Below are 13339 nucleotides of genomic sequence, written 5' to 3'. Positions count from 1 at the left end.
GACTCGAGGCAAGGTGAACGATTTCAGAACAGGAAGGGAGGGAGCGTTTTCACGTCTGCAGTCTGTTTCCACTTCAGCGTCCTTAGTGTAATTACCACTGCGCTAGCTAGTCCTGCAGGCAGAAGGAGAGGATCTGCGTGCTAAGCTGTATGTATAAGATACAATCGTGCTCCTGTACTTTGAGCTTCTGTGGTAAACCCTCTCGCTCAAGCACAGTGAGGGAAAGGAAAAATGTATGTAGTAGTTCCCTTTTCTAGCTGGTTTTCCACCAACGGCACAAAGGAAAAACGACGGAACACAAAATCCTCATTTCTTGTATAATTAGTAATTGTTATTCTGTTTTAACTTGTTTTGATGGAAGAATCGTGTCAGTGTTCAGACAGTCCTGGGGGTTTGATGTGCTGAGCTTTTTTTAATTGGTTAATTTTCTTTTCTTTTTCTCCAATAGACATTCAAGCCCTTGGTTGGAAAAAGTGTATACAATTCAATTACTGCAGTAGAATTCCTTGTGGACAAACAGCTGGATTTTATAACTGAAGATAGTGCCTTTCAGCCCTATCAGGTAAGAAATTTGCTTAGTGTGTAAGTACTGTCTGTTTAGCTTGGTTAAAATCCATGTGTTTAATTATTTTTAAGTGCATTTTACAGTCCAGTTCTGTGTCACAAGAACAATGTTCTGTTGATTATTGGCAGAGATTGTTGCTCATTTTGTGGAAGATTGTATCCAGTACTGTATCTGACTCTAGTGAATCTATCTGATCATGTCAAGGGGTACTGTGCAGCTAATATTACTGAACCACCTTTAAGTAAAATATCTGACCCCTTTAAAGGTTAATCAGTACCATTAATTGTAGAGCAGATAAAAGAAAGTATCCATCTTTCTTAAGCTGAGCTTTCCTTTCTAGGTGTTTGCGCTACTACACTGATAGCCAATTTACTGTTTTTTTTTAAGAATGAATAGCAGAAAATGTTATTTTTTTTTACAGGAAAAAACACTCTTTTGCTGTTGTTAGTAAGCCTGACAAAATTTGCAGTATTTTTGATTTTAATGCCTTCTTCATTAATTAGAAAGACATTAATATATTTATGTCTGTATTTAAAGAACAAGAGAAACAATGATTCTTCCTCCCCCTTTCAGGAGATGTAAAAATCTTTTCTGCGACAAATAGAAAAACATTTGATACTTCAGCTTGTGCTGCTGAACTGATTGGAATTAGAATAGCCATAAATTCTTTCTTACGGCTGGGATGGTACACTGCGGTGATACAGAAATAGTACTTTGAGACTTGGAATAACAGATGGCCCTGAATAAATGCTATGTAATTTTGTCCTGACACCCCTTCTTCCCTCCTGCTTCACCAAGATGTTTTTTTTCACGATACCAAATATAGAGCTAGGAAAAGAGAAGCAACCAAGAGAGAATCCTGGGGAAGGGAGAGGGAGGTTCAGTTTGTGGAAGGGCTGATGCCTGTGTGTGTCTGCGGTGGGGAAGCTAAACGAGTTCAATGCTTCCTGTCAGGGTGAGGTTACATGTTACGGCTCGAGCTGCTCAAACAGCTTGGCTCTGCTGCAAAGGACAGTTCCCACTGTCAGACCCTGCGCAAGTGCTTTCAGTCTTCTAAATCAGCACAACCTTGATTTTTGAAAACGGGAAAGGGGGGGAAAGCCTGTGGTGTCAGTGAGCTGAGCTGGATTAGCCCAGGGTGCAGCGAGTGCTGTGGCTTCCTCTAGGGAGGGGGTCAGGATGACGCAACATGGAGTGGGATATCCTCCTTTGGCAGCAGCGACCTCTTAAATCAGCTGAGCCGTGAAGTGTAAATTCACCCTCAGAGTCCAGCCGCAATCTTCCAGATTCATTTTACAAAGCAAATACTTGTGCTAGTGTCTGTCCTTTGCCTGAAATCTATCAAGATCATGTCTCTGATAACGTTCTTTCCGGTAACAGTAATCAATCTCCTTTTGGCAGTGGATCATTTCTTACAAGATGAGCTGAGCAAAACAAATTGAATATATGAGAACTGCCTTTTGTAAAACGATCCTATTCCCAGGCTTGACTGGCAGTAGCACAGCAATGCTATTTGTATTTTAGGTCCTTCACTTCAAGGAGTATTTACAGATACAACACCAGACACAGAAGTACCTTAATTTGGGAAGGTGCATACAAATTGAAGGTGTCATTTTTGAAGATGTGTCATGTGAACACTGGCTTTATGATACCCTCTTGGTAGATAATACTGTAGTTAACAGCATTAGCAACTTCAGTTTTAAAACAGGTGCTGACAAAAAACTATTACAAAGCAGTAGCTTGTGAAAAATAGTTCCAGATACCGGTTTGGTCTCCCTGACTCTTGGCCACCATTTTGACACATAGAGGGCAACTTTGTGTGAGAGGTCAGGTTGTTTCCCCTTCTCATGGAGTAAACAGCTAAACAGATACCTATTTAAAGCCTGTATCAATCATAAGTAGTTTGGTGACAAGAGATACCTAAATTGTTTGTTTGTTTTAATATTACAAGAAGGTTGCTGACAGTGGTTCCTTTTAAGTACTAAGGCATCCAGAATTTGCATTTTAACTGGATATTACTCAGATATCAAATGTAGAAACAGAAAATAACATCAAGCTCACTCATGAATAGTACAAAGATTTATTTCTCTGAATGATGATAAGTTTAGAAATTGCTTTTGTAGGCACGTCTCATTGCCAAGTTTTACAAGTTAATTGTACAGATAAGAGTTTTACTGCATGATAAGGTCTTTAAGAGAACAGGAACTATTTTTAAAAAATACACTATTTGAATTAGGTACCAGCGGTATGTTAGACCGAAATAGCAACTTGATCATTATGAGACTATTTTCTCCTGAAAGATACCTGAAGTGGGAGGATTGTCTCTTCATTTGGTTTGCTTGCTATTTTTTATTAATTCTGGAAATCACATTCCTAGCCCCCAGTCACTTAAAGTATTTTTTGCTTGTACATTTTTTCTGGAAGGCCTTCCTTTTCTTTGCCATGAAAAAAAGCCCTAGATAAATATTTGGTAAACTTCTTGTGGAAACCTGCTTTTCTAAAAAAGAAAAATTAGGCTTTTTGCTCCCTTGTTTGGTCTGGAATACTGTTAACCTGTTTTCTGAGCAGGAGTGAGGAACCATTCTTTGCAGAGATGAGTTAACTTTGAGTCTTTCTAAATGTGTTTAGTTTTTGGTTCAAGCTCTCATGGCTGCACATTTTCAATATGAAGTCCTCAGAGACCATGGTGATCTAAACACTTTTTTTATTGCATTTTGCTGTTAGTGCCTAAAATTCCAGTACCTTTCTGCCAAAACAAACAAAGTCTGAATCTGTGTGGGAAGAGTCCGTTTCACCTCAGATACAATTCTTAACTACTGAGTAATTTTTCCCATAGTTGCATATACTTGTAATGCTAGTAATGAGCAGCAGACGAGCATTTGGTATGAGTTCTGATCAAAAACCACAGTGCTGTTTAACATAACTATTGGGCTAAAGAGCTTCATGAATAAGGTGGTGCTGTCCAGTTTAAGGGTGACAACTGCTCAAGGCAAAGAAAACAGCACACTTGGCAACCTTTTAGTCTTGGCAGGAAAAACAAAGTTTGAGTAGGCGAAGAACTAAATTACTGTCGTTACCAGAAGTGGTTCTTCCAGAACAAGAGTAAAGAGACTTTGGCAGGACTCACTGGGGAATCATGAACCGTGGATTCCCATGCCATGTCTGCTTTTTGCATAAACAAACATGTTTCAATTGTTAAGAGATTCAACAACTCAAGAGCTAGATGAATATGGTTACTGGAAGTAGGGTAGGCAGCTGCGCTATACTACCCCTTTTTCCATTTTTTTCCCATATCTTCACAAGGTTTTCTGTAGCAAGTATTACATTTTTCAGGGAATTTGTTCTTTACAGCGAACTGTGATTTTTTTTTTTTTTTCTTTTTCCTTACCTGTGTGCTGCTTTGAATCCTGCCCTTTTCCATAAAAATGCCTTTGATTCTGTACGTGTGGTGCCTTAAACACCAACCTACCACTTGTTTCCGGTGGCTTTTATCTCTGTTGCTTCATAGAGGATACAAACGGTATTATTCTCTACGTGAAACTTGTGTGTGTCTGAGAGTGACTCATTCATTAATCTGGGATGGTCAGACCATTTAGTCATGTGGTTCTTTTTATGGTAGTGACAAGGGGATCTTGAGGAGAAAGCACACATGAACGTTTGCTGTGGTACTTTGCTTACCAACAAAATGATAATTCTGTTCCTTTGCAGGAAGTGATAGGCATAAAATTTACAACATGCCTTTTCTGTGTCAAACTAGTATCTGAAGGAAAGGTAGTCTTGAAATGTGATGTGCAAGTCAGGTCCTTAATATTTTTGTACTTTGCATTCACAACAGATCATGGATACTTTGTGATTAAGTAAAAATGGACAAATGTTTATTATTAAAATATTTTATGCAAAACTACAGTAAGGCTACACAAATACAAGCGTGACCTAAATCAAATCATTAGAACTGAAATGGGTTTCTGTAAAAGTAAGTTACTTGTTCTATTCTGTGACAGCTATGTGTTTGTTCATTATGATACATGTAGTAAGTTAAACAGCAGCAAAGCAGATCGTGCCTTGATTTGTTTAAGCATTGTAGTTTACTTGAAGGGCTATAGATGGGGATGTGAAGCATTAAAGCTCAGCATATGGTATGTGTGACCTCATCAGTGTGGTGTTTTTGTCTGGGTGGTGTTTGGCAGTACCCGTCACGGCCACTGTTGGGCTGAAGTGTGTGATTCTGCTGTTACTGGCTGAAGCAGCTGGAGTCAACCGCGTTATACTTTGGACAAGCAAATAAAGAATAACAAAAAAGTGGTTTATGTCATGTTTTTCCATAATAAAATACACATATGGAAAGACCTGGAAAGACTCTGCTTTGCCTAAGCAGTCAGTGTGTTTCAGCTGTGTGTCTGGATGGGGCAGAGCAGGGTGCACGATAGATTATACATTTCCAAATATAAACATGCATTTCATGTTTCATGTGTGTGTGATAATAATTTCCAAAGGATTGGTGAGCACACAGCACTGGAACAAATGTGCACAGCTGAGACAAGGCAAAGAATGCAAATTAAGTTCCTTCACAATCATTAAACTGCAAAGAGGGTATTTCACCACTCAAGGAAGGAAGTGGAAGGGTGTGCACACAGTCTTCAAAGAGTCCTCCTGCATCTTGGGGGGGGGGGGAAGGGGGGTGGGGAGAATTAAAAAAAAAGCCTGCTAAGAATGAATCACAAACACACTTCAGTTCTGCGGTGGAATCTCTCTTCACATTCTCCTTCAGAAAAACACTTTTTTTTTTGACAAGCCTTGGTTGCCTTAGTGCTTCAAAATGGTAAAGTCTGCCTGTCTACCTCTGTGCTGAAGGTTGCAGATGTAAAGATAGGGCACTGAGAAATCCCTTGTGGGAGGTGTTACACGCGCAGTGATAGGCATCTGTACTTTGCTCTTTTTCTAAATGTGCATTACGTGTCTGGGAGCTGACAGGTCAAATGTCTAACACACCTTAAAGATCATTGAGGCAATAATAAAAAACTTTCTCACTAATCATGAAGTAGCTGTCTCAGATTCAGGATCTAATACTGTGCTAATCTTACTTGATCTATCAGAAATTCAAGTTCTGTGTGCCTTGAAGTAAGGCTTGAGGAAAGAGCATTGTGCAGCTCTGATACTCTCATTTTCTGTTTATTAGGGGCAGACACTGGGTATTTCAGGCCTGGATGCTTTTTGGTTTCATGACTTGTTTGCTCATAAGAGTCAGCCATGTAGCAGAGCTTGTGTACTAATGATATGTGCACATAAAAATTCTTTAAACGTCTTGAAACAGGGAAAAAATAATATTTTTCTGTCTGTATTTTAAGCACCCCATAATCATACGTGCATTCATCTTTCAGGCTTCTCTTACTTTAAACTTCAGGGTTAGAAATAGCATCTGCAGCTGAAAATTGCTTTTCCCAGGTGGGCAGGAGCTTTTGGGTTGTCCCACCCTTTGAGGTTGAGAGAAGCAGCCCGGGAACTCCTGGTGCTGGCCAGCTGGTGGTCACAGCCATGGTGTGCTCCCCTCACGACAGGGATGCACACAACTTTCTGCATCTTTAATTCTTCTCAGTGTCGTGTTTAAGAGCTGTGTCTCTTCTTTCCCATGTCTCTTGTGTCTGGACCACCCGTAAGCAGCCCAGCTGGCTTCTCTGGCAGCGTTGTAAAGAGTGATGGTCTAAACAGCTTGTTACTGACACATCGATGTTTAAGTGTACGTTTCCAACGTGAGGGGAAGCAAAAGGCTGCGTCCAGCTAGAAGTGGGTCAGATGACTCATACCAGTCCTCACTCCCAGTTACATGGGTGGGACAGAAGAGTTTCATCGGAGCACTCACACAGGGAGACACGAGGGAGGAGGGATTGGCATCCTCCAGTTGTAGAGTCAGGGGGGAGATGTACATCATCTCTTCCAAGCCTGTGTTTGTGCCTCCCTTTGAAAAAGAGCTGCTTCTCTTAGGCCTTCATCTGTCTTTAAGATAGGTGGAATAAAATCATACCTCTCTGTGTTACCTTGATTTCTTAAGAAATAAGAGCTTCAGTCGCTTTGTGTCTCTCAGCGAGGTTTGACGCGGCAGTGGAGTTCTTCCCGATCGGACAAGCCTTGGGGAAACGAGCAGCATGGAAGGGAGGCCGTCAGTCGGGTGGTACCTGCCAGGGAGTCGGAGGGAGTTCAAGTAGAACCGCTGAAGGCTGTGGGAAGGTTCACGGGGAGGGAGGGGGGGAAATAGTTGTGAGGTCCCTGCGATAAGTTGAGGTTGCTACAGGGGAGGTAGGCCTCAAATCCATAGGAAAACAGTTTTATTTCCACTATTTATTGTGGAGAAACTTGTTTTGCTCTTCCTACAATTTTTCAAAAATCATGGTTGGTTAAGTAGTTTGACTTGATTAGTCTGATTCCAGGAGGTAGCATTGAAATAAGTAATTTGAAAGTTAGGAATTCAAAACAGAACAGATGGAACAAAACTTGTTTCTTCTTTGAAGGTGAAGATCAAATCCTTTCATTGGAGTATCTTAGTACTTCTCAAAAGCAGTTTTGGGATTACTGAAATTACAAATCCATCCAGTGTTTCTGGGTGAGAAACTTCCTGTGTTTGATCACACGATTACTTTTTTCACCAGTAAAAGCCTATGGAAAATACCACTCAGTAGTAAGAGAAGGGCACCTTATGCTTCATTCTGTGTCCTTATAATTTCTAATCTTCACATTTTATTTATTAAAAATGAAAGCTTAAAGTAGTTTTCTTTGTGATATTTTTGACCAACACAGTTTTCATAATCTAGACACAGTCAGCTCCTGGAGAAGTCTGTTTCCCTTTATAACCAGATGGTGCTTGGCCACTGCCTTCTTGCTTTCCCAGATAGCTGCTGTATGTTGGGATTGGGAATCCTTAGTGCTTCAGGGAAGTCTAAAGCATGTATGAGGGTAAAATCCCACAATCATTGCATGGGAGTGCTTACCCAGGGAGGGAAAAAGAGTATGCCTTCTGTCATTTCAGGTAGGGGGGAAACTTGAGTTTTGTTGAAATATGTTTTTACCGGAATGAAGCTTTAGCTTGGAGTGGTTAACACAGTAGCTGGTTTGATGCACTGTTCATGGTTTTGTTTGCTTTTGTTCCTTCCTCTGATACAACATGGCTTTGTTTAGGGCTGCTACTCTATACCTTTTCCTTACAAAACGTATTTTTGAAATTACACCAAATGGAAGTACTAATGTGTAGTCAAGGGTTAGTGCTTCATGAGAACTCCTCCATAGCCTTCAGCAAGTTGCAGTTAGTAAAGGTTGAGAGTTATAGCAGTTCCAGGTGTGTATATGGAATTCCTTTTCCAAGCCAGACATCTGGGGAGAAACTCAAGTATTTTATACAGACTTGAATTTTTTTAAAATTAAAACCAAATATTAATCTATACTATAATAAAACAAAAAGTGCAGTATTTGTTTTGATGTAGAGGGCTTGCTGTACAGTGCATTTCAGGATCAAACTTAATTTCTTTTTAACAATGTAATACATGATTCTAGTTCTAAAGTTTTTTTTTACTGCCATTGTTTGTAAATACTGATCCCCCCTTTCAATCTAGCAAACATTTCCTGTCTTTTGAATGGAATTAAAATTAACTAGTCCTGTTTTTTCCCTACATCCCCCTCTTATGTGTGTCTGCCAGCATTACTGGGAGCAGTGTTTTAGTATGCTTTTGCAGAGCAAGCGGGTTTGAAGCATAGTAATTTCTGTGCATCTCACCAATTATTCTGTATTTTATGATTTTAGTAGTGAAATTGAAGCACACGGCTTAGAAATTTTATTTCAACTACAGAGGCTTGGTATTTTACCCAGTGTGACTGCTTTCTTCCCTTCTGCTGTCTTTTCGTCACTCTATGCCACTTTGGTATACAACAGATAAAATCAGGTTAAAACAGATAAAAGGTTAAAGCAGATTTCAGGATGCAGAAGACTTGGTGGCTGAAGAGTGGTGTTTGACAGATTTTGTTTTGTGGTTTGATTCCTTCCCCACCCCCAAGTGGTGTAGTTCAGTCTTGAATTATACTTTTAATAGGAATTTAATAGGAATTTTTTGGTTCTGTGTACTAGTAGATTTATCGATGGAAAAATATTGTGAAATAGATAAGCATTGTATCAATTTTAAACATTGAATGACTTTCCTAAGTTTACCCCAAGGAGCTTATTGCAGCAACAAATTAAATGTCCCTGTTTTCTGATTAGCAATTTAATCTTTCCTCTTTTCAAGACCATTATTCATCTGTTCTATAAAAGGCACAGCCACTGCTTTCTTCAGAGTTGCGGAGAGCTGTGGTGTTAATCCAAATATGATATACATCCCAGCTGGTCAGACCTCTGTTGTTTATAGGGAAAATTTCTAAAATGGCTCCAGCAGGTCAGAACATAGCTCTTAGCAGGAAAAAAAAAAAAAAGCAGATGATGGCTGCATTGCTTCTGTCTTGGAGCAAAGGCAGCATTTCTACCTTTACACAGTGATGGGCTCGCTGTTGTATGCCCAGCCAGACAGTTGGTGAGTCTCTGCACCGTATCCCAGAGTCCAGAGAAGTTTGTTGTTCTGAATGAAATTCTGCAAGAAAATATGCTAATTGTTTTCCCAACCCAGATACACTGCTTCTGTGCAGTGCTGCCTTAAATCACCTTGTTAGAAATTACCTTTGAAGAGTTATGTGCAAATACAGTGGTACTTATTTAAAACGTGAGAGAGGTGTATTTTATTCTGAACTACTTTCGTATTACCAGCATGTTGGCCAACACTGTTATGTATTACTATTTTAAGAGACACGTTTTCAGACAAACCTGAGGGGAAAAAAAAGGCAAGCAAACCAAAACTTGAAAATAAAACATTAATGTAATAGCCATTACGTGGATCAAACTCTACTGAAGCTGGCTTTCAGGAGCATTTTGAAGATAACTGATGTATTTGTCTCTCTTGAGAAAAAAAAATGAAATATTTTTATAGTTGAGAAGGATCTGTATTTTGCCCATAAACCTCATACGTTATGGGGGGCGAGGAGCTGGAAAGTTGTGTGTTGGTAAATAGGATTGAGGATATTTGCAGAAGAGACTGAGTATCTCTGTGACTGCTGGTAATCTAAGTTGGTGGTAGTTCAAATTACAGAGCGGAGAGTCATTCATAAGAATGAGATAGTCCGATGCACGTTTCTAGGAGGTGGTGTTGATTCCAGGAGCTGTCAGCAGTCTGCCACGTATTATTGGATAGTGTTTTACCATTTTCTTCAGATTCGAACTGGGAGGCCTTTGCTCTTTAATACAGTAAGCTCTTAGTTATCAGTAGCCTTGTCAAAGAATACTGTGTTGCTGAGTAATGTGACTGATAATAGATTTGTTGGAGGTAACTACCATGAGATAAGAGATGAACTATCAGATCTGTCACTATTTGTGGTGGCAGTATACAGCTTTCCAACTCTGCCAGTTCAAGATACCGCAAGTCTGATGCAAGGAAGATATGTCTTCCGTAAAATGGTCAGGTTCTGAGCAAGAACTAATTTCTTGGCTTGATTTGTAGGGGCATTAGACTGCCTTTCTAGCAGTCTACTAGTTCAGACAACTGATGATCAACAGAATGTAAATTCGTTTTTGCTGAAAGACATCTCCATCCATCCATCTTGTCCACCAGCTGAAACGATTTGGGGAGTTGTTAAATAAATACCTTCTGAAAGCTTTTCACAATTCACAGGGTGCCTGGGTCCCAGCTTAAATTTTAATATCAATGTACAAAAGATTTTTCTCCGATCTGCTCACTTAGCTGCTCTCCTTGTTAGCATCAACTTCATTCTGCTAATTGCTTGCTTCAGGGAAGTGTCTGCACTTTGAGGTTTCTTTTCCCATAGTGGCACTGAATTGCTTGGTACGTGACTCAAAGGCTTGTTCCAGTATCACTGCATGACTTGGGAGTTACTGGCTGAGTGGGTTAGGACCAGTACTCCCTCCCTGTTTCTCTTAGGAGTAGATAAAACAAAATGCAAAATTAGGACAGAGTTGCATATTGCTGAGGTGGTGGTGATAAATGTACTGAGTCTGCAGCAAGGAAGGGGAAGGAAATGCGATTCAGTAGAAAACTGAAGAAAAGCAAATGTATGGCTGTGTCATCAAAATGAGGGAGAAGATGGACGTGGAGTAGCACCGTTCACTTGACCTTTCCTTCGTTTGTACATGGAAGACGTAAGTAGTGCAAACAGTCACCGCAGTGCTCTTGAGTGGAAACTGACAGCCCACCAGGTTTGTGGGTAGGAGCCACTTGTTTGGAGAAGTCCTTAGATCAGATACTAAAGGATACATCTGGCACTCCGGGAGATTGTGCTTTTCTGACCCAGATTTTCCCAGCTGCTCAAAGAGAGGGTGACATAACCCGTGAGCATAAGGGTCATCTCTTGTTTTTAATCTCTATGTTCAAATGCAAATCTACCGTACAAGTCAGTAGAGCAGTTTTGAGGGTTTTTTTTGTGACAATATCTGCCTGGTCTGGGTTTGGTTTGGCTTATCCATGGGTGTCTGTTTGCTTCCCTGCTGCATGTTGCTTCTGTGTGCTTCCCTTCTGCCTTTCCGTACTGGATTCTCATCTACAGACACAGGAATAATGATCTGACTTGTAAAAAGCAAGTTTTCCAGCATGCACGTTTCTGTAGGATAATAATTTGTATTTTTAATATAAATTTTCTGGTATTTTAGGGGTGTGAGTTATTCTTCCAGAACTGAACTAATTGGTGCAATGATGCTTCTTCAAGTCTGAAATCACGACTTGGAGAAGCATATGCAGCCCTGCTCCCCTAATTCTCAAACTTGATAATTAAAATTTTAAAATGAGTGTCAACTGTTTATTGAACAGGTGAAGTGAGGAAGGATGTAGGAGTGTGTGGGAGAAGTATTAGGCGTAGGGAAGAGTAGGGAACAAAAGAAAAATTGTTGATGGCTTTTCCTGAGAGATGTTAAGTTTACTGACAGTTGGAAAATTACTAAATTTTTAGTCCCCATATTCTTTTCCCTGTAGTTTTTAATTTTCTATTTATAGAGGCACAGTTGTTGCTGTTACACACTGAAAATCACCCTTAGTAAATATTTGTGGTCCAAAAGGTCTAGAAACACTTGTCCTTGTTGGATCAGTGCCCTCGGAACCCCTTGTTGGGAAGGGATTAGTTATCCCTATTTTCTCACCTGGCCTCCGCACGTGGGGAGAGCATCACTGCCCCTCCCTGCCTTCCCCCACGCAGCGTGCCTCCGTGCACGTGTGAGCAGGGCTGACCTCCGCTCGACTTTGTTTGTCGTCGAGGGGTCAGGGTTGTGCCTTCAAGCTTGACTTAACTGGTTCAGCTGCAGCCCAGCAGCTGCTGAGTTTGAATGAGGTAAATTGTGACTGTGCGCTCAGAACAGCAGAAAATAGGTCAAGTGTGGGTTGGGTTTACATAGAAAGCGCTAGCGTCGTCTGGTAAGCCTAAGCCTCTTCTCTCAGCTCAGGCAAAGCTGTTTAAGGTAAACTGGGAAGTTACGCTCTCCCCCCCCAAAACTTTCTAGCCTTCCGTAGCCTTGGTGTTTCTGGCTGGAGTTGCCCTTGGTGAGGAGCCCGGAGCGGGAGGAGGCTTGCCTGGTTGGAGGGTCGGGTCGATGTGTTCCCCCAGGAGCGGTCCCTGTTTCTCGGCTGGTCTGTGCGGAGCCCCGCAGCCTTCAGCGCCTCTCTGACCTCCCGCCCGCCAGCTGCAGCCACGCGGCATCTGGGGTAGCCTTTCACTTGTCAGAAAGCAATAAGGAATATACTGTTTACCAGTGGTTTATGCATGCGTATGTGTCTAGAAAGACGGGGGAAGCAACAGAAGATCTGTATATTTTAGTCTCGGTTAAATTTGATGATTACCTTTTAGGGGTTTGATGCGGTTTGTGTGGCATCGGCAGTGCCTGCCCAGTGATACTCTCGGGGGTGTCGGTTGCTGCCAGTTTTTCTAAGTTTTCGTTAGATTCTCATCTTTTGCCACTGAAAAAGTCTTGCAGCATGGCAGAGGGACGCTGCCGGTTAACAGGTGATGTTCTTGTTAAGATCTCTGATAGTCTGCCTAGCCAGATCTTATGTCACTGTTGTGTTTGCTTGGTGTGGTTTTTCCCCTGCTCGCGCCGATGTTAGGCAGGACAGTATTAGAATTGAAGGTTTGTTAGAAAGTTATGATCAGTGAAAGAGTTTACAGAGCAGTGATATGACCAGGTATGTCAGGTGACACAATCAGTGAAAGGTAAAAGAGGAAGAAAAAAGGAAGAGGATGGCTAGTTAACAAGGAATGAAAGTAAGGAGAGAACTGTACAGACCTTTCAAATGAGGGGTGAAAACATGCATGGATGTGTTTCAGGCTGGGTGTAGGTGTAAGGTGTTTAATTTTTTTTTTAACAGGAGAAAATAATCTTCTAAAAATGGCGTTAGAGGACTAGTATAAATTCTCAGCAGTCTAGATTTCAAAAATGGTATTTTTTGCTGCCCACTGCTCAGAAGACTGTTGTGGCAATCGGCAGGTAGGTAGGCAGACTTACCTTGTTCTTTGTTTTTCAGACTTCAATTTCAAAATTTAATTTCTGCAGCTGAAGGTCTGTGCAGTTATAGAAAATGATTTGGTGCAAAAAAGGAAAAAAATAGGGTGAGGAGCTCATTTTATAGAAACCGATTTCAAGCTGTTCACTCATGAAACAAGAAAACTGAAGGTTCATGCTTTTGACACTTTGATCTCGAAATTTTTCATTTG

General features: G+C 40.8%; 1 protein-coding gene across 3 annotated transcripts in view; it reads left to right on the top strand.

Moving 5' to 3' along the window:
• Positions 1–13339, top strand: part of JMJD1C (jumonji domain containing 1C) — a 167695-nt gene that overhangs the window by 110077 nt on the left and 44279 nt on the right. For all 3 annotated transcript variants that reach the window (XM_032994618.2, XM_032994620.2, XM_042792919.1), the window contains one exon: positions 449–562. In XM_032994618.2, the coding sequence (XP_032850509.2) occupies positions 449–562 (114 nt within the window). The remainder of the gene's footprint in view (positions 1–448; positions 563–13339) is intronic.

The sequence above is a fragment of the Tyto alba genome, unplaced genomic scaffold (genome assembly GCF_018691265.1).
Source record: "Tyto alba isolate M040663 unplaced genomic scaffold, T.alba_DEE_v4.0 Super-Scaffold_1, whole genome shotgun sequence".
NCBI classification, from domain to species: Eukaryota; Metazoa; Chordata; class Aves; order Strigiformes; family Tytonidae; genus Tyto; species Tyto alba.
This window is presented reverse-complemented; position numbering and strand designations above follow the sequence as displayed.